The sequence below is a fragment of the Streptopelia decaocto genome (genome assembly GCF_964273445.1).
Source record: "Streptopelia decaocto genome assembly, chromosome: 3".
NCBI classification, from domain to species: domain Eukaryota; kingdom Metazoa; phylum Chordata; class Aves; order Columbiformes; family Columbidae; genus Streptopelia; species Streptopelia decaocto.
In genome coordinates, this window is record NC_138656.1 from 57,570,965 (window position 1) to 57,598,886 (window position 27,922).

The 27,922-nt window shown below is 43.1% G+C and overlaps 1 protein-coding gene across 4 annotated transcripts in view; it reads left to right on the forward strand.

Annotated features, from left to right (window-relative positions):
• The first annotated feature begins 2,214 nt into the window (after window positions 1-2,214).
• TMEM181 (transmembrane protein 181) overlaps window positions 2,215-27,922 on the forward strand; it is a 47,373-nt gene continuing 21,665 nt past the window's right edge. The window contains exons 1-2 of one of the 4 annotated variants that reach the window (XM_082049796.1): window positions 2,215-2,246; window positions 24,996-25,099. In XM_082049796.1, the coding sequence (XP_081905922.1) occupies window positions 2,230-2,246; window positions 24,996-25,099 (121 nt within the window). In that variant the 5' untranslated portion in view covers window positions 2,215-2,229. The other 3 variants (XM_082049795.1, XM_082049797.1, XM_082049798.1) reach the window with 3 other exon arrangements.

The following is a 27,922-nucleotide window of genomic DNA, read 5'->3' on the forward strand; positions in this document are numbered from 1 at the left end:
GCAAAAGGACATGGTTCTTCAAGGAACATATTGGTACAGAAATGTGAATAAATGAGAACACTGGACCTGTAATGCACTCTTGGGAGAGAGCAGTCTTGAAAGGAAGTAAACAGGTCTGGGAAGGTGGCTTGTGTGGGAGAAATGACTGCAGAGACACGCCTGCCTGGAAATGGCAGGGGGTGCAAAATCAATTAACGGGCTGCAGTAAAGAAATAAAAACATGACCCTTTGGGAAGATATTCCAGAAATATTCCTGTGGTCATTTTCTCACCTCTTAGAGAGTTTAATACCATTTACTTCTTCTTTTTTATATATGATTATGGTTGTTGATAATAGCACTATCATATTTTTATGATTTAGATTATTACAAGGGCTATTTGTGCTCAGGGCCCTCTATTAATGCTGCCTGGTTTAGTGGTCAGAAAGACATGTGCAGACAGTGAGGGAACAATGTTTAAGCAGGGGCTTTTTAAAGAGAAACTGGGAATACAGCAGCTGTACATATACTTGAGCTTGTATATATGATTTAATAACTGCTAGCTAGATCATGAGCTTTTTCACCAGACAGGTTATTGTTGTTGATGTTCTCTGGTCAGTGGAAAATTTTTTATTGGCATAACTACAAAATCATTATCAATAGTACAATACCAGTCTTATTGCTAATTTTTTCAACAGCAGCCCAGCTTTCAATATACAATCTTAATGGAATACACTCAGGACCTAAGTAATTACCTAGTTCTCAGGGTGTTGTACAAGCTTAGAGAAAAAAAAAATTGAGCACTTCATACCAACTGAGGTTAATCTCAGACCGTTCTCTTTCATCTCGCTCCTCATCCATTATAGCTGTGTGTTGCATATTCTCATTTTCTGTTCTGTTTAGAACAGAGACATTTCAAATTTTTGGTTGGTTGGTTGATTAAAGGGAAACCTATTCATCTGGGGGAATGTTTTGCTTTGTTGCATCTCCTGATATTTTCAGCCTTTCCAACTGTTTCACTATTACTTCCATTCCTCACTTCCCCATGGATAAGAAGGAAAGTTAGATTTGAGCTGCAGTAAGTAACATTTCTTCGTTCTCCTCCCTTCTCATTGCACTCCGTGGTCATACTCCTCTCTCTTAAAATGACGAGTATCTTTGTTCCCTTTGTTGCACATTTTTGTGAGATTAATTTCTTTCTTTTCCTTTCAGAGCCATTTAGGACTTTTTTCACTTGTAATCTGAAAGGATGTTTATTTTAGAAGAGAGTCTATATGAGGCAGTTATAGTGAAGGCGAGATAGTAAAGATGATTTAAACATCACAGAGCTTTCTAATTGCCTCATGCAGAGGCAGCCCGATGCAGAGTCTCATCTTCAGAAGTCATGTAGCTGTGATGTGACTTCTAAGTACCTTCTCTATCTCGTTTTATGGTACTTTCTAATGAGAGAAACATACCTTAAGATTTTTCTCTTTGAGCTGGTGTGTTAGCTGGTAGAATCTGAGCAAACCCATCTATTTTAGCAGGAAAGGAAGGAAGGTGTTAAGTGTGCTCAGGTCTAGTAATATGTTCTCCAACAGTAGTAAGTGATCTGAGACATAGCTATTCCTGAGTTTAGCCTTGCTTTTCTTGGATGCAGAAATTCTATATCTTGCCCAGAATATCAGCTGATTGGAACACAAGCCTGGACATGATTCACAGGCATCCATGAAGTCAAATGCTCCCCTGAGGTTGAGGTTAGACACCTCTGTGTCTTTTTCAGGACATAACGCTGGTAGTGCTTTTATAGGTGAGGGGAAGTTGGGAGATAGAAAACTCATGCTGGTGTAGCTTCAAGCACTGGCGATTTTGTCAGATTTCTTTGAAACATAGATGACATGAAATCCTGTGATGGGCAGTACTTGGTGTCAGTAAGTTTATTTTATTTGCCTTTCTTCCAAAATGAATGGAGTAGGTCCCAGCTATCTTTGGGCACATGCTGTGTCATTTTGCACTGTGTGCAATCCTTTTGGAATTTGGAGGCAGTTGCTGCAGTGCAAATCTCTTATACTCGGTCCTGCAAGCTGTGGCTGAACAACTGGTACCCAGAAGATCATGGACACAAAGTGGGTGTTTGGATCATCACCACCACAGCTGCTTTTCCTGTTTATTATTGTGTCCTCCTCTGTCAATGCACATGTCCAAATCAGTAATGTTTTTGGCTTAAACAAGGAACTGCAATCTGCAACTCTCTACCTACCAGAAGAATAAAGATGAAAAGAAATACTGGGTAAGATCATTTCACTGAAGATTTGTAAGACTTGAAGGTGAATCAGTTTATTTAAAATAGAATCTTACAAGTGTTTTATAGTATATTGACATGTTAAGGGAAAATATTATGCTGTCTGTTTAAGATGCTTTTAAACAATGAATGTATATAATTCTTACTGTATTAATAATTACTATTTTTATAAATATGCAAAGCTTTAATGTTATGGTGCAAAAATACGTCACTGACAGGCAAGACATCACTTTTAAATGCTTAATCATCACTTCAAAGCTACCAAAGGCTGTAGGATCTGAACAACATCTGGCAAAACTGATGCTTTCAAAAAGCAGTATTAAACTTTGCTACTTCAAGTGGCATCAATAGCTGGATTTTCTGATACGGGTTCATTTGCTCTGTGAGCTGAATGCTACTCCCAGGAGCTTTACACACAGCAAGCTCACCAAATTAACTGGATTTTCCTCCCAGGTGTTTCCTGACAATGACTTTTCTAAGGCAGTGACATAGAGAAGCCCTGTAACAATGGTTATCTGTGCTTGACTCAGAGTGGTTGAATAAGCCGTCCTTTCAGCATGTGTTTCATTCTAATAGCTTCCCTTTCATTGCCCAGTTTTTTATTTCCCTTGATGTAGTCATCAAGCCAATTAAAAAGAAAATAAAAACAACTTCAGTACAACTCTCTGGCTTCTCAGGCATGATACGCACAGCATACCAGAAAGCCTCAGAGGAACGCGATCTATTGGTGATGGTAATGGCGTGGTGGGGTGTAGGGGCTTTTTGTAACAGCACATCAAGAATGAAGAGGGAGCATCCACAAAGCAAGCACCAGTTCCTGAGGTGCACCTGTGGTAGGAATAGGAACACGGGACAGCTCGCCCTCTTTCGCTATGCCTGTGTGAATTCACCGAGAGGATGACTTCCCTATGGAGCAGGTGATGAATGAACAGCCAGCAGCTGTAGGGACCAAACAGAATCTTTGGAAAGCAGAGGAGATCAGGGAACTGCACACTGTAGCAGTGTCTTATGGTACGTCACAAAAATTAAGTAAATGTGGAACACAGATCCTCGCTGCAACAGAAATCACCTGGGACTGCAAAGCAGTGGATATGAGCAAACTAGCAGGAGGCATATTCATTGTAATTCCCTGAAGGGCCAGCCAGTACACCCACAGGCAGCCAGAAGACACAGCTTGAGTCATTGAAAAATTTGAGTCTTGAGAGCAATGCAGACACATGAAAAAGCAAACTGTGTTGTCTCCAGTTGCTCATAGTACAGATGCGATGAGAAGTACTCAGGAGGTGGACTTAGTTTAAACTGTGACTGATCCCAGGATCTGTATTTTTAATAATTATCAGCTCTTTCTTATGGACAGCAATGACTGTATGGAATCCTACTATTGCTTGAAACTTACTGTATTGCCCCCAAATAAAATGCTTCTGAAGAAATAGTAAAAGGATGAAATAGGAGGCAGTTAAAAACTGGAATATAAAGGTATAAACCATGAGAAAGTAATTTTAGGTGATACATTATTATAGAGGAAAAAAAGATCTTATCCTGCTGTGTCCTTTGATACCATTATTTGAGGTTATTACCTCAATTTGTAGATAAAATTTCATTCACAGGGCATTTGATGAAATACTGCCTGGGGTTCCAATAAAGAAATTAGCAATAACTAGTGTGAATGAGGTGTGCTTTAAATAGATCACAAGTGAACCGGGAGATCTCACAAAGTAGTCTGTGATGTGGACTCATTGATGAGTGGAGAGTTTCTGATAGGATTTTACAGAGACAGATACTATATCTGAGAGTAAGTAGGACTCGAAAGCAAATACACAGCTGTTTAATTAAATCTGGACATGGCACAAAACTGCCAGAATGGCAAGTAGCACTAAGGGCAGAGCAGTGGAACATTGTAGACGAAATGTGTTTTTTAATATAGACAAATTTGAAGTTATGCATTTAGGAGCAAGGAATGTGGACATAGTTTCAGAATCAGTAAATCTAGCTCTGAAAGCTGCAGGTCTGATTTGGAGGCACAGGTCAGAGCATCTCCAGAGATCTTGCAAAAAGAAGAAGGAATAGAATCCTCAGATTGGTAAGCAGGGCAGTGGAAGAAGTGATTTCACCTGATAAAATACTGGGTCTGCTTCTGCTGTCCAGGTTTTTAAATTGTCTTAAAAGAAGGGAGAGCATTGACAAACTATGAAGTTCAAAACTGCAGAAAATGCCTCCCAGCAAGAGATTTGTCTATTTAGCTTATTTCAGAGAAGAACATAATTAAATAATTCTCACCATCTTAAAAAACTTAGCTGAACTAAAATACTGATATCAAAAGGCACCTTAATTTAGCAGGGAAAGGCACAACAAGCACTAATGACTGGGGGCTGAAGCCAAGTACAAAGAGAAGCAAAGCACATTTAATGATCAGAATTATTAACACAGGAATGAACTCAAAGAATTTGTGGATTCTCTATCCTGTGAAGTGTTCCAATCAAGACTGCTTTAGTTAAATGCTATATTGTCTATGTTTTTGTACTACTTCAAAAAAAATGTAATGTGCTATTTATAACTGAGTATTCAGCTTTGTGGTTCAGACCAGAAACAACTGGCTGGAGAAAGGAGATTCACAAGCACAGAGTAAGACCCTGGTGACGCTGTGTGTTTCTAGTTAGATCTAGCAATACCTAAAGGTTCTTAGTGTTGTGTGTGACTTTGTATGTAAGCTATAAGCTGCTTCTAAAAGGAGAGAAGTTTTCCAAAATGTCTGATGCTTTTCACTATTTCCATGTCAGTTTTAATTGCTTCCCTTGAGATGTACAGAAAACAGTTCAGAAACAGAAGCATTATAAATAATGGAGAAGTATTATTAAGTCTTCTATCTGAATAATTGACATACTGCATGGAGTGCCGGTGCCCAGGTGCTGGCAGTGGGGGGCTGCAGGGGTGGCCTCTGTGGGAAGAGGCCGAGGCTGCCCTGTGTCAGACACAGATGATTTCAGACAGCTCAAAAATGGACCACCGCAGGACACAGCTGAGCCCATCGGCAAAGCTGCTGGCACTTCTGTGGAAACATATTTAAGAAAAGGCAGAGACAGGATGAGGGAACAAAAAGAGTGAGAAACAGCTGGGGAACAGCAAGGTGAGAGGAGGAGGAGGTGCTCCGTGTTGGAGCAGGCATCCCACCACCACCAAGGGACCACATCCCATGGAGGACACACACCTGCACGCACACACACCCTGCAGTATGTACAGCCCCTTGGAGGGGCTGAGGCCTATGGATAAGGAGCAGGTACACCCCAAAACAGACAGCAGCCTGTGGAGGACCCACACCAGAGCATAGGAAAAGAGTGAGAAGGAGGGAGCAGCAGAGAGAAACCTTGGTGTCCCAATTGCACTCCCCACCAGCCATTGCCTCACAGAAGGGACTGGGTGTAACTTGCAGTGATAAACTGGGCTGGGCGTTTGGGGAGGAAAGGTGCTTTGATGAAGATGAGCCTGGGAAAGGCGGAGAAAAGGTTGCCTTCAGTGTGTAAATGTTTGGGTTATTTTGGTTTTTCCCAGTATCCAAATCAGTACTCATTTATGTCAATTGACAATAAACTCAGTTAAATTCCCCAAGTCTGGTCTGCCCCCAACAGTAACTGTCTTTATCCACGAGCTTGTTTGCTCCTGTTCTTATTTTTTTCCCTGTCCACCTGGCTGCAGAGCAGGGTGGGGGAGCAAGCAAGCGCTTGGGTGAGAGTTTGGCTGCCTATCCACGGTCAACCCACCACATACTTTTAGTCTGAGGTGATACAATTTGCATGACTATTAGTCAATTCTAAATATTCTTGAGATATTATATGCCTAAAGAGACCTGACTTTTAAATGAAAAGTAATAGGCATCTTAAAATCAAAAGAGAGGTGTTTTGCTTAAAATAGATACAACAAAACTGTCCTGTGGGAGGGACCCCATGCTGGAGCAGGGGAAGAGTGTGTAGAGAAAGGAGTGGCAGAGACCCAGGGCCAACCCACCACAAGGCTGGGTTTGAAATTTTCCCTGAAGTACACTTGCAGCAATATGCTGTGTGAGAACTGTAAAGTACAGATGGTGATCTATTTCGTTGATCAAAATACAAAAGGTAAGCAGCAATTAAAATTATGCAGTTACTCTTAAGTCTTCACTAGTTATTATCTAGATATCACAAGTTGTTGAGATTTTATTTCCCCTACAAGTATGCCTTTTAATACAAGTGGGATATTTAAGCTAATACATACCACTGGTAATTATTATTCCAAGTATAGCTGACATCTGAAAGCCAGTAATTGCACTGGAACACCATATTAAAATGTTAATTTATATATAGGGTAGACAACCTAGTTAGGATCCCAGTTATACCATTTCAGTCTTCCCATTGCTTTCTGTGTGACAGTCAAGAAAACAGCAACCCAGCCATGTTGAGATACATGAGAGTGTGAATCAGGTGTGATTAGAGTTTCCTCTTTTTTTCTCCCTTTAAATCACCTTGCAAGAGATTCTTCTTATATTTTGATCAAAAGATAGTATAACTCTTATTTTATTTGCTTATCTTCACGTCTCCTCAAAGCAGGATAGATTCAGGGAACATTCATCTCCAAAGATGAAGAGAGCAATGAGTCTTTCTTGCTGCAGCTGTAAGGGTCGGGACTGCCAGCTGCAGCCAGCTGTATAGAGCTTTATTCCTCCCAGCGATGACAAGAGCAGCTGTGGCTCCAAACCCTCTGTCAGCTCAGAGGTGATTTGTTATGGATGATCTGTCAGGGGCTGTCCCAGCTGATGTCTCTGTGCCATCTCTTCAAATAAATGAGAAGCCTTGCTTCATGGCCTGTAACGTGCTCCTGCTGGGCTCCCCTGACCTTTCTGTCCCCAGCTGGCTGTCGCAGACCTCTGCACGCACTGCAAGGGCTGCACAGCAATAGTTGTCCTCACAAAACTGGTTAGCTGGGACAAAGTCATTTTCTGACAGGAGGAGACAGTCAAGCCGTGATGGCCTGGGGCAAAGCAGGGGTTATTCTTTTCCAGAATCAAGGCAGCAGTGAAGAAGATGGCAGGGTGGACCAAAGCCCTATAGCTTCTGTGGGACTCAGCACAGTTTCTACTCATGCGATTTGGGGGGTGCTCAGTGACAACTCCTGTATGTGTCACGACTCGGGCTGATTTGCAGCTGATAACAGCAGCAAAAATTCTCTTATCTTGGGAGAGCCAGTATGTATGTACACTTTTTTTTTGCCATCTGATGTGCCAGTCCTTAGCTCCACTTGGAAGGAAAAAGTCAGCAGGTCTTTCCAGCCACTGCTGCCTTCCTCCAACTCAAAACAATTTTGAAGGAGAAGGTTATTTGCTAAGCAGCTGGACTTCTGCTTATTTGTGCATTTTGCTCCTTTGCTGAAAGCAAAAAAAACAAACAAGCAAGCAAAAAGACAAAAAGAAAAGGAAAGGAAAAGAAGAAAAGAAAAGAAAAGAAAAGAAAAGAAAAGAAAAGAAAAGAAAAGAAAAGAAAAGAAAAGAAAAGAAAAGAAAAGAAAAGAAAAGAAAAGAAAAGAAAAGAAAAGAGAAAAGAAGAAAAGAAAAGAAGAGAAAAGAAAGAAAAGAAAGAAAAGAAAGTAAAAGGAGGGACTTTAATTGGCAGCATTAATTCCCTTAACTTCTTAGCACCAGCTGCTATTGCTTCTGAAAGAGCCCAGAGTAATAATTCTGGTGCTTTTACACAGATTGCCAAGCTTTGTATTTAGCTATTATCACATTTTAGTACATGTGGCTAAAAGGCTAACTATACACAGGGGGAGAATTGGGAAGAAAAATTATGTGGGGAACTTCTGTTAAGATCCACCCTCAAAATAAACTCTGTCCATGTAATGTGATATGATGAGTGCATTGAACAGATGTTGAGTTTGATCACTTCTTAGTCTCAGAATCTTGGGACTTTTCTCTCCCTCGTGAAGTCCAGAAGCACTTGAGGGATGAATCGAGTTCCAGATGCTTAAATTCTGAGATCTATAGGACGCTTGGTATTACTTCAGACTCGTGTATTCTTAGATGCCATTTGATGCTGCCTCTCTTTTATTACGTGCTGTGAAAAGCAGCACACCAAGGCTGACATAGAAGGTGCTGTGAGTTAGAGAGCCCTGAAATGAACAGGACAAGTTGTACCTCAGTGCAGGTGATTTGTTTATTACTTTTGCACCTTGTTTGCAAAGCTGTCTATGAAACCGTGACCTCCCTTTGCTTTGACTGAAGTCATGCTTCCTGCAGAACCAAACGCTTTTCAGTGCCAGCCTTATCTGTGCTGTGACTGCACCGGACACGAAAGATGAACAATTGGTAGAGATAGAAGCTGTGATCTGTTAGTGTCTCCAGGGCTTGGGGTAAGTGAACAGCTGATTGAAATGGTTTTGATAAAAGAAAATAGACTGGCAGTTTTAAGAGAAATGCCTGTTTAATATTAGAAGTCTGTTTTAATATTTTTCTCATTCGATTAAAAAAGAAAAAAAAAAAAGAGAAAATCTGAAATCTGAAATTTCTTTGAAGAAAACCTCTGGATGGAAGCTAATGTTTTTTCCTTAAAAGTGTTACCTAGGAATTGGTACTGTGTAGCAAGGGCGCAGCAGGCCGGAGTTGGAACCACGGTGTTATTTTCCCAAAGTCAGTTTGAGGTGGCTGAGCTTCACAGCCCCCGCTGCGCTGAGCCCATGGGTGTTTGCTGGGCTGCACAAGGCCCTGCAGCTCCATGTGCTTTCAGTGTCGGGGCATTTCCCAGGCTGGGGTAGCTATGCACAGAAAACATTTGATTTGCACACTGGTGCATGCATACAACTCCATGTATTGCTTGTTCTATTGACATGATGAAGTGTTTTGGAGACTCAGAATGAATACTTGACCCTCTCAGAGTCTTTGAATGTTTAATGCAGACCACAATGGGAATATGTAATTAGCTTGTTGTCTTCACACAAACTTGGCTGTTCGCAAACCTAGTAATTTTAATCCTGTAAAGCCTGGTAATTGTTAGTTGAAACACTGCCTGTTTGTGTTGTGGTTTCTTTGTTGTGGTGGTGGTTTTCTATGTATGTGTATGGGTTTTTGTTGTTGTTGTTGTTTTGGTTTGGTTTGTGTTTGGTGGGTTAAGATATAGTCAGTGCTAACACCTTCTCTTGTGGGTAACCTGCAGGCCTGACAGTCAGCCTTCCCTAGCAGGTGTGATTTCCTGTCATGGCACTCGAGGGGTAGGGGACAGGCACAGTTTGAAGCCTGTCTGGATAATGATCAGCACAACAGGGATCAAACTAGATTGCGTCTCTGGGATGGGACTGCTTTGAGCCCTCAAGTAAACCTGGCTTTGTTTTTTTAGGGAGAGGGTGTTTTGGGTTTTGTTTGTTTGTTTTGATAAATAAATGCAATAGAGGTCACTTAGTTGTAAGTAGCTACATGGTAATCAGTTTTTAATCTATGAGCCTCTTTCTTATTACTTTGCTACACTAATTGCTTGAGTACCAGCAGAGAATCTGTTTTTATTCAGCTGAAGCCTTAAGTGTTTTTTTTTCCTCCTTTTCATAAATATTTAAAGATGCCATTGATAATTCCTGCCTCTGAGCCTGAGAGCTGGAAGCAGCACATTCATCACACATAACAATGAATTTTATTTCTTGCTTGGAGGGAAAACATGGCTGAACCTTAATCACAAATGAAACATTTATGCTGAAATAAACACTTCCAGGAAAATCCTACGTGACTACATCAGCCACATGTACTGTAACGAGCAGGGTGCTGGCAAGTTATAACATACAGACAGTCACAGAAGCACGAGAGACCTTCTGAGCCTGTCCCGAGATTTCAGAGTGGCCATTCAGAAGCTGGTCAAGCTCTGCCCTAGTGCTGGCCGGGCTCTTTGCTTCTCTTTGGAGGCTGCTCCAGACCAGCAGTCCTGTGGTTGTCAGGAACCTTCTGGTCTCCAGCCTAAATGCACATGTGCCTTTTATCCTGTTACTACATCTTCTCAGGCTTAGAAATATTCAAAGTTAGGAAATAGAAATTCCCAGTTGAAGGGAACCCTTCCTCTCCCTTCCACCTGCTGGGGGAGACATGTTGTCCCTCTCCCACTGCACCACCGGGAATAACCTCTTGTTGTCATGTATTGGTGGGATATTGACATGGGCTTTTAAGTAAAAGTGCATGTTCTAGCCTTGTGATAAAATACAGACTAAGGGCAAGGCTGGGAAATAACCCAGCCCAACTTCCTGAATGTGAATGGGGAAGATGTATACATGGGAGGGGCAGTATAGCAGACCTCTGTATTTACACTCTCTAGAAACTATTATGACATGTTGATAGTAATCTATTCTCATATTTAATGTAGATACCATAACTGCCATTAATTCATGGAAATTATTATGTTTGAATTGATGGAATAATTTAAAACAGAGTTAAACGGGAATTTGTTTATGAAGAAAAGTTTAATACAAATGAAGCTAACATGGCATTCTGCAAATTAACTGGAGCTCAGTAGAAGCCTCTCTGAAAAACAGCTTCATTTTTAATGTTGGACCGTTTATGGCATTATGACCACGAAAAGTGGACTTAGCACAGGATTTCTTTTACGCATCTTTAGGCTTTCTTTGGTGGTGCAAAGTGGTCTCAATTAGGTTGGGTAAAAGCGACAATAAAAATCAGTAGAGCTGGTATGTTTTTAAGAACAGAACAGAAGAGAACAGTTTTATTTTTAAAAATCAGGTGTTTCGAGCAGCGGTAACCCGAGGTCTTTGCTTACATCCGTGGGGAGCTGCGGGTGGCAGGGGACAGGGCAGCGCCGGGCCGGGCGGGAGCCTGGGCCAGGGGAGACCCGGCTGCCGTGGGGGTGGGAGGCACCCGGCCCCGCAGCCAGAGCCCCCGGCCCTCCCTCCCGCAGCCCAAACCCGCCCTCGCCCCCTTGCCCGGGGCTGCAGCGGGGCGAGGCTGCAGCGGGGCGAGGCTGCAGCGGGGCGAGGCTGCGGGCTCCCCGGGCGCCGGGCACCGGCCGCCCCTCTCCGTGGTGCTGAAGCGGCTCCCGCCACCCCCGCGAGCGCGGGTCGCGCGCCGAGGGTCCGCCCCCGCCGCCGCCGCCGCTGCGGCTCCTGCGCCGCCCCCGCCCCGCGGCCGCGCAGCGCCGGGCGGGCTCTGGCGGGCGCCATGGCGGAGCGCGGGGCCTGAGGCGGCGCGGGGCGGCATGGAGGCGGATTTCGCCGCCTTCGGGAGCCCGCTGTGCGGCGAGGTGAAGCGCTTCTGCAGGCGGGTGCGGGAGACCTACCGGGAGATCAAGGAGGACCTCACCCCCTACAAGGATGACCGTTACTACCGGTACGGGCGCGGGCGCGGCTCTAGCCGGGGCCCTGCCCGCCCGCCGCGGCTCCGCCCGGCTTCCCGCGGGGTGGCCTCCGCGGCGCTCGGCCGGGGCTCCGCGGCGGGGAGGTTGGGCGGGGATCGGCACAAGGAAACCTGCGGCCGGGCTGCATGCGACGACCCCCGGCCGTGCACTGGGGAGCGGCCGCCCAGCCTCAGGCCTGTCTTCAGGCGGGCGGCGCCGTGGGAGCCCGGGCCCCGCAGTCCCGGGCGGCCTCCACGGCGGCTCTGCCCGGGGAGACGAGCTCTGGCAGCGCCCCTGGGCAGGAGGCCCAGCACCTGCTTCCTGCCCTCACGTAGTAATATTCTTATACAGGCGATAAAAGCGATTCTGTTTGCATTCATCTGGGCTGTGCCTTTTCCACTGGCATTGCAAGCCAGGGGAACGTGGGCCATGGCAGCTCTGAAACAATCCTGGAATAGTTACAAAACTGGCTAGGAAACCAGAGAGAGTGGCAATGGCTGAGGTCAAAAGGGACAGTTGTACTGAACAGACTACACCCGTGTTTCTTCTGTGTCTGGCCTTGACTTCTGTTGCCATGAATGACCAATGATGGCTGGAGAGCGTTAATGTTTTGAGATTACATGAGGCTAGGAAGGACTCTAAAGGTATTGGAGAACTGGGTTATAAATTAAAGGATTTTTAAAATTATTATTATTGTTGGAGAAAGGGTCTGAAAAGTAGAATGAAAATCAGGAGAAAAAAAGGCCACCCAAATACAGGTTGGGGAATGAACAGTTATATAATGTTTTTGTAAAAAAAGGGTATGGAAATTAGAATGCTTTATAAAATACCCTATTTTAATAATGACATTATTTTATACATGTCATTGTATAAAAGCAAATGTTTTATATGTGTCATTATGTTTTATACGTGTCATATGAAAAACACAAATGTAATTCAGGGTGTAAAGTAGGAGCACAGTTCACAAGATGTGAGAATTAAACCTTAGGCACCACTCCAGACCTTAGCTGGAGCTGTGTTGTGTTCTGGGCACCACGTTTCAAGGGTCTGCCAGTGGAAGAGTGCCTAAGGACAGAGAGATGGACAATCAAAGGCCTAGAATACAACTGTGAGAAAAATTTGGGGTTGTTCACCCAAAAGAAGAAACAGCCAAGGTGGAGGAATAGGAGTTTCTGTAAAGATAAACGTCATGTTTATCTTGGACAAAAGATTACTGAATAATATTAATTTGAGCAAGAAAAGTTCACGCTAGACATTAAGAAAAGATATTTGAGTGGGAAGGATGGTAAAACACTATAGAAAGGATTATCCAGGGAGACTGTAGCATCTCCAACATTGGAGGTCTTTAAAAACTTTTGACAAACGTATGCCAAGAAAGACACAGACCTGCCAGATACTCTCCTGAGACAGAAGGATTAGGTATCTTGTGAGGTCTCTTCCAGGTTTAATTTACTATGAATCTGAGCATAAGTACGTCTGTTGGTTTGTGCAGTGCCCCGATTTTCCTGCTTAGATCATTTGACTTCATTACCCTGTGTCTGTCTTCCCCAATGATGTGGCATGTGGCCCATTGGATTGAATTTGTCTCATTGTTCACTGTAGCAAAGACTACGGAGAGTCATAGAGTTTGGAAACACTGCCTGACAGTTTGGCAGAGTTTAACATAACCACCATCTTGCTCATTAAACAGTGGCTCCTTGTACCTGAACATGGTGTGAGAAGCCATGGGAGGTGAAAAGGGGCAATAGAAATGTACCTCTGTGCACTGGCAGCACGATGATGAATATTGGCACTGAAATGGCAAAAGAGGGGAGAGAGATAAGCTTTCGGAGAGGCATTTGTTCAGCTTTTTTTTCAGAAGAAACTCAAGCTCTCTGTGATAAATTGTCATTAACTAATTTTTATGACTAAAAGTGTATATGGAGAGACTTTCTGTATTGAAAAGATGCTACTCCACTGAATCAAATGAACTTGAGTGAGTGCTAGAGTGCCCTTTCTTCAATGAGAGTATCCCGGAGAGGTATCAGACACAGGTTGTCTGGAATGAAATGGAGTAATATTGGACTCTTGGCAAGGAAATACAGTTTCGTGACTCAGAAATCATGCTAGTTCTTCTCTCCATTCCCAAGATCTTAACCTAAGTGACCTAGCATAGAACAAGTTTACTGTTACTGTCCCTTCATATCTACTATTCTGATCTTTCCCTTTAGTGTCACTGACAGATGTAGCAATGGCATCTGCTTTTCAGATTCCTGGCAAGGAGGAGAGTGTCTAGTCATTATTTCTTGATGCTATCATGCATTCTTTTTACTACCAACTCTTACTTATGGGAAGGAGAATTACGTATTTCATCCTCTTCTTTCTCTATTTTATTCAGTACATTTGGTCAGGTTATAAATGAGCACACTCAGGGATGTAATGGAGATACTTAGTGCTGTGATGTCAGAAGGAATTTTGGAAATTTGATACCAAGGAAATGCAGCATGCTGTGTCTTCAACTCAGGGAGGTTCTGTAAAATAATCTGGTTGCTAAACACAAGTGATATACCAGACTAACAAAATTAAGTGATGGTAAAACATATAAAAGCGTGATTTTTTTCCTCTGTCACACTGTCTTCACAAATGTGCAGCTGTCAACCACTGTCAGCCTTAACTCTCCCCTCCTGCTGGTTGAGCAAAGCCATTTGGCCATCAGCTGGTGGTTTCCATCACCTCTTCAGAAATTGAGCAGTCTGGTCCATTAAGTGGTACGGAGAGGGGGCATGAGTTTTCAACTAATCAATATTTGCTAGGAAAAAAAAAAAAAAGTAAAGGCTGCTGCAGTGTCACTCCTGATATCTATAAGGACATCTTTCTTGGAGTTCCAACAGGGAAACTCAAAACTGGAAAGCTTTGGAGCAGAACTGATATAGAAATGGAAAAACACCAAGTCTCTTTGTGACTGGTAGGGGAATAGCTTGTCTTGACTGAGGGATGCTTGCAGTATGCTGCACTATAGGTGCTCATTCTCAGTGACAGGGAATTCAGTGTGAGGGGATGATGTAGCTCAGAGATGGCTGATGTGCCCTCACTGCACGGTTGGCTGAGTCATTTCCACTCCGAGGGTGTCCCAGTTTAGTGACATCTTTTGGTGGTGGTTTCCTTTAAATAACAGTGCTCTTGAACCTGTGGTTCAGCTGTCTGTGAGCAGCCTGCTCTTTGGCCAGGGGAGACAACTATGGGTGGCAGGCTCCTCAGCCATCTCAAGCTACACCATCCTCACTCCACAGAGCCCCAGGGCACTCATCCACACTATAGAAATGAAGGGGTGTCCATGTTAGTGAGTTTGTTTCTGCTCAACAGCTGTGAATAGTCTCTAAATTGTTCCTCCTGGTGCATTTCCCATAAGCAAGTGCTACTTCACCCATCATCTGGGAGAAGATGGAGTGGGCAGGGACAGACATGGCTCAGCACATCGATTAACACCATCTGTCAAGGTTAGCCATTTCCTTAGGCAGACATGGCACTTTATGGTGTGCTTGTAAAAGAGACTTATATTGACGGACCAATGAGCACAATATTAAATAACCTCATTGGTAACACCAATACAAAGTTGGTCTGGACTTAGTACACCTAAGATCACTCTGTGGTACACCTCAAGATGCTTAGTGCAGTAGGTAAGCTCAGGGAAAGCAGAAGAGTGTTAAGCTCTCCCATCAGTCCTGGAGACTGCCGCAAAGTGTATCAGCCCTTGTATTATCACAGCAACTTTACAGAATCACAGAATAGCTGGGGTTGGAAGGGACCTCTGGAGATCATCTAGTCCAACCCACCTGCTAAAGCAGGTTCACCAGAGCATGTTGCACAGGAGCGTGTCCAGGTGGGTTCTGAATGTCTCCGGAGAAGGAGACTCCACAGCCTCTCTGGGAAGCCTGTTCCAGTGCTCTGGCACCCTCAAAGTAAAGAAGTTTCCCCTCATGTTTAGATGGAACTGTCTATGCTTCAGTCCGTGCCTGTTGTCCCTCATCCTGTCACTGGGCACCACTGAAAAGAATCTGGTCTCATTCTCTTGACACCCACCCTTCAGATATTTATAAGCATTGATAAGATCCCCTCTCAGCCTTCTCCATAAGAAAGATGCTCCAGACCCCTAATCATCTTTGTAGCCCACTGCTGGACTCCCTCCAGTAGTTCCATGTCCTCCTTAAACTGGGGAGCCCAGAACTGGACACAGTACTCCAGATGCGGCCTCACCAGGGCAGAGTAGAGGGGGAGGAGAACCTCCCTCGACCTGCTGGTCACACTCTTCTTAATGCACTCCAAGATGCTGTTAGCCTTCTTGGCCACAAGGGCACAGTGCTGGCTCATGGTCAATCTGTTGTCCACCAGGGCTCCAAGGTCCCTCTCTGCATCTCTGCTTTCCAGCAGGTAAACCCCTAACCTGTATTGGTGCCTGGGATTATACCTCCACAGATACAGGACCCTACACTTGCCATTGCTAAATGTCATCAGGTTCTTCTCTGAACAGCTCTCCAGCCTCCTAGATTATTATTCTAATCTATATCCCTGAAAAAAAATGCTCCCAACAAGCCACTTGAATGAACAATTTGTTCTCTGGTGTCTCTCCCTCCCACTCCAATATGTTCCCTCCTCCCCAGCACAGCTCCTGGCCGGGATGGCAGGGCAGAGAGAGCTGATGGAGGGCTGGCAGCCAACGGCTCCCTCCACTGCACTAGGCAATTTTAAGTAAACTATTGGTACCAAAAGATCTTAGTGCTAATGCTAATAAAACATCTAAATTTCTATCTCTTCAATATGTTATCAGTGTGATACACAAAGCTTACCAAAGACACCAGGCCTTGCAATTAGCTGACAGTTATTTCAATGGAGGTTTCATAACTCTATCCCCTGGCTCACATCAACGAGTTCAGCATGCTGAAAACATTTTGATAGGAAAGCAAGCAATTAAAGTGCCTACCTGATTGATAGACAGGAGAGAGTAGGAGAGTGGCCAAACTGTGATCTGACATCAGACCTGCAGAACTGTAAGTAACAACTAGGTATTCTTGAAAAATCAATTTCTAGGTTAATGAACATATCCCACTGAGCAATCAGCTTATACAGGGAAGCATGGTGTTGACACTGAATTTAGTAATAATACCAAGAGATTAAGGTAAGTGACCTATAATCCACCCCACTTTAAACAAGGGATATATTTTAAACTCCTATCATGCAATAATATGACATTTTGTACCTCAAAAGAAAAGACTATATACAGGACATCATGAAACATATTGTTTAACTTACAGCTTAAATTAATGCTTGATGTTGCTTATACAGGTAACAGAAAAGGTAAGTATACATGAAATTTGTATTCCTAATTTCTCAGTATCTCCTATTCTATTTCAAGTTCCTTAAAACATAATTAGTCTTCAAAATGTGGGAAAAGTTCATTCACAGTGCTTCTACTGCTTTGGCAAAAAGACCAGAGAATAACACATTATTTGATTCAGCAATGAAGAGAAGCTGTTCATTTTTTCTTAGAGAAACTCTAGTGCCTGTGTGCTTCAGAGAAGAAACTTGAAGTGTGCCAGAGAGGGCTGTTGTGATAAGCATACCCTTCTTCCTACCCTCTTAAAATCTTTTCCAAGTGCTCAAAGTGCAAGTCTGTGAGAAGCCAAGGTGTCAACAGGACCTTGCTGGAGTATTGCAGTCAAATTCCCTGAAGGTTCATGCTGCTTCTAGCCTAGATCCAAGCAGGACCTTCAATGGCCTCTTCAGACCTCTCTGTTCTTGTTCCAGGGCTCACTGCTGGGTCCCAGCAACTGGGGGAAAAACCTGAATGACACCCTATACAGCCAGGGCTAGAAGGCTTGAAACAGAAGCAGGAGGAGGAGGAGACTAACACTGTAGCTTTGTGACTGCTTTAAGCTGCCATAAGCGGGCTGTGCAGTTGGAAGAAGCCACCTAACTCTCCTTTCCCTAGTTAAATGTTTCTGTTTCATCTGCCAACAAGTTTTCATGTAGCTGCACAGTGACTTGAGCAATTGATCCAGCTGAACACCTTTTTTTTTTTTTTTTCCTGAGTGACTTTTAACTCAGACCATTGCCATTATCTTGTTCACCACTCAACTGAACTAACATTTGTGCTGGCAAAAAATCAAAGCACTATAGAAGGGCTGGGTTTCTTCTGTCACTAATGTTGTAGGTATGAGTATAAACTGGTCATAAAACTATAGTGTTAGTGTTAAGGAGTTCATTGAAAGTAGAATCCTGGCTGGGCTAGTATGCAGCCTGTTTATTCATAGATCAGCCTGCCCCTCCTTGCCAGCCTCATTCACCATACGCTGTCCAGTTTCTACAATAGATGAGGCAGACAGCAGCTTCCTGCACTATTTCACCCCTGAGCAGGTCAGACAAGGTACTGAGGCACCTTCTTGTGAGGAGCAGAGTGAGACTGTGACTGTGTTTGTGGATGGAGGGGGCTTTCACAGTGCCTCTTCTCCAAATGTTTAGTTTGTAGAATCAATGCTATTATTTTCACAAGACTTAGAGGGTGCAACCTATGTGTTTACAATATATTCACAGCCTTTTGAAAGTTGGTAGATGGCAAAAAGAAATGTGGTCCCACAGGTAATTCAATGAGCTGGATTTCAAGCTCTGCCATACACACTGGTTGCCAAGTGACTTTTGGCAAGGCTCAGTCTCTTTGTGTTTCAGCTTCCTACCTGTTTTTGTTTTGGTAGAGTACAAGGAGAATAAATTCAATCATATTGTGAGACACCAGAGTGCCAGAAGGATTGGAGCAGTTGTCCAAATAGCTCAGATGTGCGCACATAAACAGCAGCAATCATAACTCTGCAACTGCATTTCTCAGAATAGTGGAAATGGTCACAGATGCCGTAAGCCCCATTTTGTCATTTTCTGGCCAGGGAGAACTTGTTGGAGAAGCCTGAAGTGTGGTGAAAGCTATACACTGTATGTGATAGTCACCTGTGACCTAACGACTTCCAGCTGTGGCTTGGCAGTGCTAACCTGTTCCTGAGCAGATACAGTTTGTCAGGTTGTCCTGATCACTCAGAGCTTTACCTTCTACCCTACAGTAGCTATTCTTCTTGATTTAAAATTTATAAATACCTTTCCTTCATCATTTGGTACTATGCATTTCTCAAGACAGCCTCTTTATGAGATTACTAAATGATCAGCAGTGCTGTAAATCACAGATCTAACTGATGGGATAAATACCAGTATCAATGACTGAATTAATTCCTGGCATGTTCCCTTTGGATTTAGTGGAGTAACACAGGTCACCAGTAATGACATGAATTACCCGTAGGGCAATTGAATGAAATTAATAATATTATTAATGTTAAGTACCTTTGAAAAGTCACTGCAATAAAACCATCTTACCATGTAAGATAGCTTTTAATGGAAGTATTTGATTGCTGAAGAGATAATTTTTAAATTATATGTTGACCGGTCTATCTAAATATTTCTGGGGTCATCCTGTGATAGCTCTCCTGTATGTATATGACAAACACCAAAGCTGGGAACTGACCCTGAATTTTATCCTAGACGAGACACCAAGTATGCCCAGATGCTTAAGTAACTGCCGTGCTGGCTTTTTATAAACAAATATTAGAGGCATCAAAAATGAATACAAAAAATAACTTGGCAAAACCCCTAAACTTGCCTTATTCTCATAATCTCTACCCAATGTGTTTGTTGACACTCTTTGTTGCCCAATTGCAGGATATGTAATAGGATGGCAGAAAAAAATCCCACTTTATTTCAACATTTGTGCAAGAATGAAACAGAGTTAGGTGGTCTGATCTGGAGATTTTTATTATGTAGTGTGTTTAAAGCAGTAGCTTACTCCTAGGATTTAACTTCCAGCGCTCGTGAGCTGACTAAATTCTCTGTAAACATGATGCATAAATTGCACCTCTTGAACACCACAAAGCTACACGCAGGTCGCTGCAGCAATGGCGTTTTCATTCTGTTGATAAAGCCACTGCCATTTGATCAGGCCGGAAAAAATGTTATTTGCGGACCGGAAGGCCGTCTCTAACGGGTAGTAAACGCGCACAGCTTCACCACGGATAAGCCACGTCAGTCCTTACACCTGTAATGGACAGGCTTAAATAGGCTTCACAACCACTTCTCTGTCTTATGTATTCTCTGCTTATACGGTTCCATTTCCCTCTGATGAACGTGGTTGCTACCACTACAACACAAGCCGAAAAAGGACACTGGGAACGTGGGAAACGCTGCTGTTGCCCCGACAAAATGATGTATTTCGGCTCCCCAGTGCCCAGCGGGGGAGGACAAGGCGTACGCCTGGGCTCAAGGCCTGCTCACCAAAGCGAAGGTGCCGCTTCAAAGCGCCGAAGCTCACCGCCCGACCTGAGCTGCCTTCCCGCTGCCCGTGATTGCGCCCCGTGCCCGTCCCGGCGGCTCTCGCTGTGAAAGAGCGGCGGCTGCAGCTCGGCTGCGGGCCAGCCATCGACCGCCGGCACTGCTCAAAGCCGGGGCCGCCAGCCTCCCCTCTCTGCACGGCGCCGCAGAGCGCATCCCCGTGTCCCCTCCGGCTCGCCGTAGCGCCGCCGCCTCTGCCAGCAGCGTCGCCCTTCGGCCTCGCGGTGGACGAGCAGCGGGGTTGCCGTGACGTCTGCAGAGTCGCGTGGCGGCTGGGTGACGCACGCGGAAGCCGCCGGGAGGCCCCGCTGGCCGTTGTGCCACGGCGGCGGCGGCGGCTGCCGGGGGAGGGCGGGGGCGGGAGGTGCCTGTATTGCGCATGCGGCGCCGGGATGGAGCCGTGAGTGGTGGGCGGGGGAGGAGCGGGGTGGTCGGGGTTCGGTCGATGGCGGGGACTCTCGCGCGTGGCGGTGGTGGCTCGCGGGTCTGCCCTCGCGTTCGAGTGCTGGCGGCGGGAGCGACCGTTAAACGGCCGGCAGGGACTGTACCCGCGGGGAGGAACCGGCAGCTGCCGCCATCCCGGCTGCCGGCGCCGTCTGCCAGCTCTCGGGGGGCCGCGCACCACCCCGAGGCTGCTGGGAGCGGGACGGGCTTGTGTGGTTGTGGTTGGGGCCGGGGCGGGCGGGAGAAGTGCCTTCCCTGGCCGGGCGCGGTGACTGAAGCTTTTCCACGGTTAAGCCCTGGATCTTGTAATTCAGCTTATACACGTTAATTCTCATTAAGGAAATAAGATCAACGAGGGTTGAGTTAGTGTCTCTGAGGCTACGGTTCGCCAGTCAGAAACCTGACAGTAACTACCCAGTTCTTTAGAGGACCGCTGTGGTTTTTTTCTCCTATGTGTTGAATAAATTCGCCTGTGTCTCCACTCTCAGATCTTGTCAGTTAAGGAAAAAGAAAAACTTGTTTTCCCGGATATGTCTCTGCATGGACACAATCACAGTCATGACTAATAATTCAGACTTCAGTGAACACAACCAACAAGACACTAAAAAAAAAAGCTGTTTAACAGAGTCATGGTAAACTGTCAGTTGTCATGTAACAGTGCTAGGTAGTACTGTTAATATTAGTTGTATGCATCTTATGTAGTCATGTGCTGCCTCATTAGTTATTAACCATGGTGGAGTACATCTGCAAGGAGGAATTCAAGGTCTCCTGAGGGACACCGAAGCAAATAATGTCTTTAAACTGTGAGAAAGCACAGTATGTACAGATAGACCCAGTACTATGAATGTAGGTAGCACATATAATCATTTAAATCAAAGTGGTCTTGATGGTTTTATTTGGGAGTGAGCCTAAAATAGGAGGCAGAGATGTTGAAGCTAGTATGCCAGGAAAACTACTGTGCCTAAAAGTGAGTTATTTCTGACTTAAATGTCAGCTCTGTGCTACCTACTGCTTAATCTTGCTTTTGTCACAACCTTTCCATCTGTAAAGTGAGGGTCTTAAGTGAAGACTGTTGTATGAAAGGCTCTGTTTTTCATGATAGTCTTTACCTCTAGTAAAGACTCTTTTGTGAAGGCATCAGAAGTAATTTGAGGATGAGGAATAGCTTGAGAAATATTTTGCTTAACCATTTGAGCCACAATTTTACTCAAAGAGCAAGTGTGACCTACCTTTACATCTCACATATAAATGGCTACTGAAAGACTGCAGTTGTTACAGCTGTGTATTTCCATAGTTCACTCTAGCACAGATTGCATTAGTGCAGTTTAGTTTTTAGTACTATTTGAGATGTCTAAGTATAATATTTCTCTGTATATCATTGCTTTCTGCTCCTTTGCAGTTAGTTTCAGACATATCCAATTTAATTATGAAATATTTAGTTTCTCTCTGAGGATAAAACACAATACAGGTGGTAAAAGCTGCCTGAGAAATCTGCAGTTGCTTGGATGGCTGGTCTTGGGCTTCTGACTGCCATGTCTGGGCTGGTTAAAGCATCTTCCATTGGTAAAGCAAGGCACAGCTCTTTACTCGTTTGAACAAGGGCTTCCAGAGTGAGGAACCTTTTTCGATTTTCCCATAAATGCCTTTCAAACATTTCATTCTTTATTAGATCTTTCAGATGTAAGAAAGAAGCTGTTAGTGGGAGATAATCAACTTGCAGTTATGTATATTCATAAATTTTATATAATCTCTTTTTAAAAGGCAGATGTTAAACAATGAACAGATGGGAAGACCATTTTATCTGCTTTGTATGTCAGTTGGTAATAGGTTGAAATTGGACACTTAAACCACACAAGGAAATTCTGTTATTGCAGCGAGAAGCAATGAAGAATACATCATCTGATAGTAATGTTATAAATTGCTTGCTGTCATGATAAATGTAGTTAAGATTTGCCTGAGTTCTTAAATTTGCTCTTACAAAAAATGTGCAAGTTGCCTCACTGACCTGTGAAGTAGCACATACAGTAAGTGGCTTAAATGTGACTTCAGGAGCACCAGTATGAAAGAAGGGAAAAAACATGGTATGTCCCTCCTCTCTCTGGGCTTCTCTCTTCGTTAAATGCAGCGTGCCTGTTTTTAGGTATGTGTATACCTACCCATTTTGACTACTAGGTGTTGCACCACCTGAAGAGGAGTTGGAATAAAAAAATGAACCTATGTCTGGAACGTGTTTCTTTGAAAGCTTGCCAAGTGCATATTTCCTCTGCTGTGTGAGTAAACCTAGGTGATAATTGCCAATAGCTGTAATGCTGTCAGTGTTGGCTGGGTGAATTCCAGTGACTTTTCTGGAAGGACTGTGGAGATGAAGCTGCTTTTCATGTTCACATGATGCACTTTAAAATATCAATGAAAACTTGGAAAACAGGAAGCTTATCAAAAGAACCAAGAATATGCATGCCAAGTCAAAAGTATCCTGCATCAGACAGTAGCTGTAAAGTGGATGCGCAGATGTAAGCTCTTAAGAGCAGCATGAGCATACGTGATACTTTTCTGTGTAGATCCAATACTCTTCCAATCTTCAGCTATTCTTGATCCATGGACTTTCCCATCCAGACCTGATTTCTGTGTACTGAATAGTCCTCAGTGGATGCTCTTCCATGAAGAATTTGGTATCCACTTGAACCCTTATAAATAATTTAGGCATATCAACATTTTATGTACCATTTTTACATACCAAGAATTTTCTTGTTAAGGGTAGTATTTTGGTGTCTGAAGATAATATCCCATGCATGATGTTCTTAGGCAGACAAGGAATACCAGGTCATCTGTGGAACTGAAGGAGCCCTTGGAACAGTAAGGAAAATGCACCTTAGTTAGTTAGTTTAGTACTAGTACAGATGTAGTAGCTTTCAAGTGGTTTAAGTGCATGAAGGATGAGGTGTTAAGACACTGACTTAAGGAAAATACTGTAGTTATATCCCTGCAAAAGTTGTAGAGACATGGCCTAGTTTGAAATGCTTATATTAATCGGCATTTTTCAAAGTCAACTTAAAATCTTATTTGTCTGTGACAAATCTTATTAGTCTTTATGATGATCTCTGTGGCTGAGATCTGATCTGTTGCCATTTATGACCATGATAATTTTGTGTACATTTTTTTTTCCTGTACAATCAGCTATGCTAGACCGGTGTGGGGTATTTGCTCAGGATATGGCATGTAGCAAGGGAAGTTACACTGTGTTTGCAGCCGCGGTCCCTGGAGTCCTATAGAGCCAGTTTGTGCAAACTTGTAGCATTTACAGTTAGTTGTTTGGAATTCTCATTACTTGGGTTTTTCTTCACCTCCCTACAATCTTTTTGAGTTAAATTAAGATTTGGATCTTTAAAACTTAACAGTAAAGAAATAATGGAATTATTTTTGTAGTATCTCATTTGGAGAGAATGGGTGAGTTTTATTTCCAGCTGAAAGGGAACGCTGTCATTGAAGTCTTATGCTTTCATTTCTTTCCATGATGGTGCTCCTACAATTTTATCAGAAAACAAACCTCCCTCTGTCCCCACAGTCCTACAGCTTTCCTGTATAAACAGTACAGCTTTCTATGATCATGCCTAATGGTATAGCTGCAGAAAATCAACTATATGGTCGCTCAGTTCTGACATATGTCAAAAATAAATGTTGGATGTATTCTGAAACCCAGCGAATTTGTTCTTTTCTGAACTATGCATTTAAGAAGAAGGAAGGTAAAGGAGGGATTTGTTATGTAGGGTTAATTCTTTGGTCATATTTCCCTTAAGCTAACAGATCTGGAAATAACCTGTTTCCAAGAGAACGCTATTAGTCCTTTCAGTACTTTTTTTTCCCCTCAATTTTGTCTTTAATCTGATGATAACTGCCAACCAGTTGTGGAAGAGATGTCATTGCTTTTATGTGTATTTGTATTTAAGTGGCTAATAAACTTAAGTTCAGGTTTCTAATTCCCAAGCTTTGGTGGAGCTCAGACAAGAATGCACAAGAATGTGCCTAAGCATGCACATCTATCAGATCTGGAATTCTGCCTTGCTGCTTGTTAGGGAGGATCCTGCAGGGGTGAAATATATAGAGAGAGGGTAGAAAACTTATCGAGATCCTGTGCAGGTAACTGAGGTGTTAGTGATGTCAGTCCTTTTAGGTTAAGCTGTTATTGCAGGAGATATGGTATCTCAGATGTTTAAATTATTAACTTATGAACTAAAAAAATGTATCTTTGTCTCCCTCTGAGTTAAGAAATGCTTTCTCTCACTCAAGTCTTAGTAGAGTAGAAAATCCTAGCATAAGAAGAATGGGCAAAATTCAGTTTTGGGGTGCGGGTGTGCATGTGCATGCACATGCGTATGTCTAGTAATTCCTATTAGTTATCCTTGCTTTATAAAGCAGTATTTTTTTTTTTTTCTTAGTGTTACACGCTACCATGAGTTTGATTTAATTTTATCTTTGTGGAGGAATGAATGGGATGTGTTTATTTCTCTCCTTTAGAAATATGACCGACAGCTGATTCTATGCTCTCTTTTGCTTCCTGCAGGCTGGCACCGATGCGATTATATACACTGTCCAAACGGCATTTTGTCCTGGTCTTTGTAGTGTTCTTTGTTTGTTTTGGTCTGACAGTCTTCATAGGAATAGCAGGTAAGTATGCTGTCTTTAAAAGTTTTTCTATGCTTTATCTAAATGTGTTGGAATTTACAGATGTATTTAAGTGCTAATGAGCCTGCGGCCCCTGAGATGTGTGAGGAAGTATTACTTTTGACAGGGATGGGGGAATGTTTCTTCCATCTCATTTTTTCATAGGAGTACTACATACACAGATTTGCTATTTGCAGATGCTCTGCAGGGAAAAGTCAGTAAACCAAAATCAGTTTCACTGTAATGTTATTTTTCAGCAGATAGGTACATTAATTTTCTTTGTATTTCAATCGGTAAAGTGGTGGTGTTAGTACTTGATTTCCTGTGAGGAAATTAATAACTGTTTGTAAAGCCTTCTTGCATGATAAGTGTCACAGATATATAAAATATTTTAGTAATGTAGAAATATGAATTTATGTTGTAGAACATATATGAGCTTAGGTCTCCAGTTTCAAAGACCTTTGTGGGAGCCATGACGTGATCTGGGAGGCTAAGCACTTAGTGCCTGGATGCTTATCCTGGAGATCAGAGAGATTTGTAGAAGCCTGGGTGACAAAGATGCAGAGTGGCATGAGGCAGATGGAAAGTGTGGGAGCTCTCTTTTTGATGACAGAGAACTTTTCCATGTCTAAAACGTACTTGTAAAAGAAGTCAGTGTGCTGTCACTGCAGTGTTAATAAGCTAATACTCTGCTGTCAGGATAGCTTTGTCAACACAGAAATGACAGGGAGAGGGAGGGACTTGTACTTAATAAGCAACCTGCCCCTCATGTAAGAATTATTTATGGATGTTACCACTTCCCCCCACTTTAGTGCTTATTTCTGTGTCACCCAGCATGTTCTTCTGCACCACTCTCTGACACCTCCTGACCTGTCTGTTGGGCTGTCTCTACCTGTTCCCTGTCCTTCACTTCCTTCAGAAGACAGGCTGCCCAGGCCTGAGACTCATCCACTCCTGCCTGCCTTGGAAAGAAGAGGGGGTTAACTGAAGGCAGCTGTTTGGGCTTTTTGTGCCCTGTAGGCAGTACATTCATAATAGCACTAAATAATAATATCTGTCTGTGAAATAAAACCTTCTTTCCTGCTGTTTGATTTATTGCAGCAGCCTAAGGTCCAAACAGACTTTCAGTTCACAAAGGTTAGCCACTGTTGTTCCTATGACTTGTGTGAGGATGCTGAAGGGCATTATTTGCCCACTAAAATACCATGTAAATACACTTACTGTGGTATTATGTAATTTAGTGTCATTTGGCCTAAAATGTGAACTTTATCTGTAGTTCTGTATTTATACTACCCAGTTGCAGAAAGTTCAAGAAAGTTGTTTTACATGAGACTAGGTAAAAAGCAGTGCTCCTGGAAAACTGAACATTTCATTCTTAATCAGTAGCAGAATCTGAAAGAGAGCTGTGTTTGTGTTTTGTATTGTGTCTGCATGGAGAGTGATCTGATGATGTGGTTGCCTTGGGCCCAGTAGACTTGGCTGCTCTAAGAAATGCTTGGTCCTCTGTACCCTGCTGGGGTCTTTGGACTTGCCTGTGATGCCCTTCAGGAACTGGTACAGCTGTGGGATTCTTGTCCTTGTAAGATTTGTTTGCTGGATAGTTTTGTTGACAAAACCTGAACATAATTCATTGTTATAAGTTAATTATTTGTTAAAGAATGCTTGTTTACCTTGGGAGGAGACTCACTGAACACTCACTATGATGTTTTTTCATGGCTTTTGTTGACAGCTTGGTGCTTCCTGTGAATAGAGGGAGGGACACTAACAACAGGGTACTAGCTCATCAAAGGGTGCAGCCTGAGCAAAATTCACCAAACCCACTAAGTAAATAAAAAGTAAAAGATACATCCATATTTTCTATGGTACTTGAATATGCCATTGCCCATACTCAGCATCTCTATATGCAGTTTGGCAAGCCTAGCAGAAGTGTTGCTTCTCATCAGAGAAAACAAGGTAGTTAAATCTGAAGTGGCTTTTGCTCTCTTCAATTCTTGTAACTCAAGATAGATGCAGATTTTTTTTTTCCCCAAGTTACACTCACTTTCTTTCCCTTTTCTCAATGGGTCTATGTAATCTTTGGGGTAAGACAAGGGTAAGGGAAATAAAAGATGCAGAGCTCATTTCTGTACCTGTGCCTGCCTTCTTTTTATGTTCAGTGATGCAGAACTGACTTTATAGTGGGTGGCTGTTAGTGAAGTTGAACTGTAATTCTAATAGGAAGCTTTCAGTGTGATGCATGAAAGTATTCATTTTTACACTTAGAGTCTGTAAGATGGTTAATATTGTAATTAGAGTGGTTACAGAACCCCAAGCAATGCTGCATGTTTAGATCTGTCATGACAGTTAACGTAAAATGCTTCTTGCACAGAATGATCCTATGTTGTTCATTTATAAACTTCCTTCCATTGTTTCTCTGTAGTAATTTTGAAGTCCATGGTCTGAGAAAAAACTGCTTTTCTTGCATAAATTTTCAATACTGAAACAGCATGTGTTTACGTGTGCCCCTGTCCGTATCTGCTGTACATCACCTCTGTGTTTGTTCACACCCCAGTGTGTAGATATAGACCTTTTGCTACTCTTCCCTTTCATTTTTCTGGTTTAGTCCCTTTGTGTATGTACATGTGCATGCATGAGTCCATACTTTTGTGTATGTACATACATGCATGCATTCCTCTTTTCCCCAGTATCACGTGCTCTTGCATACCTAAGGCGGCCAAGGGGAAACTTACTGCTGTCTACAACTGCTTTATCTGGGGATACACACAAGATGGGGCTAGACTCTTCTCAGAGGTGCATGGTGATGGGGTCAGAGGCCAACAGGCACAA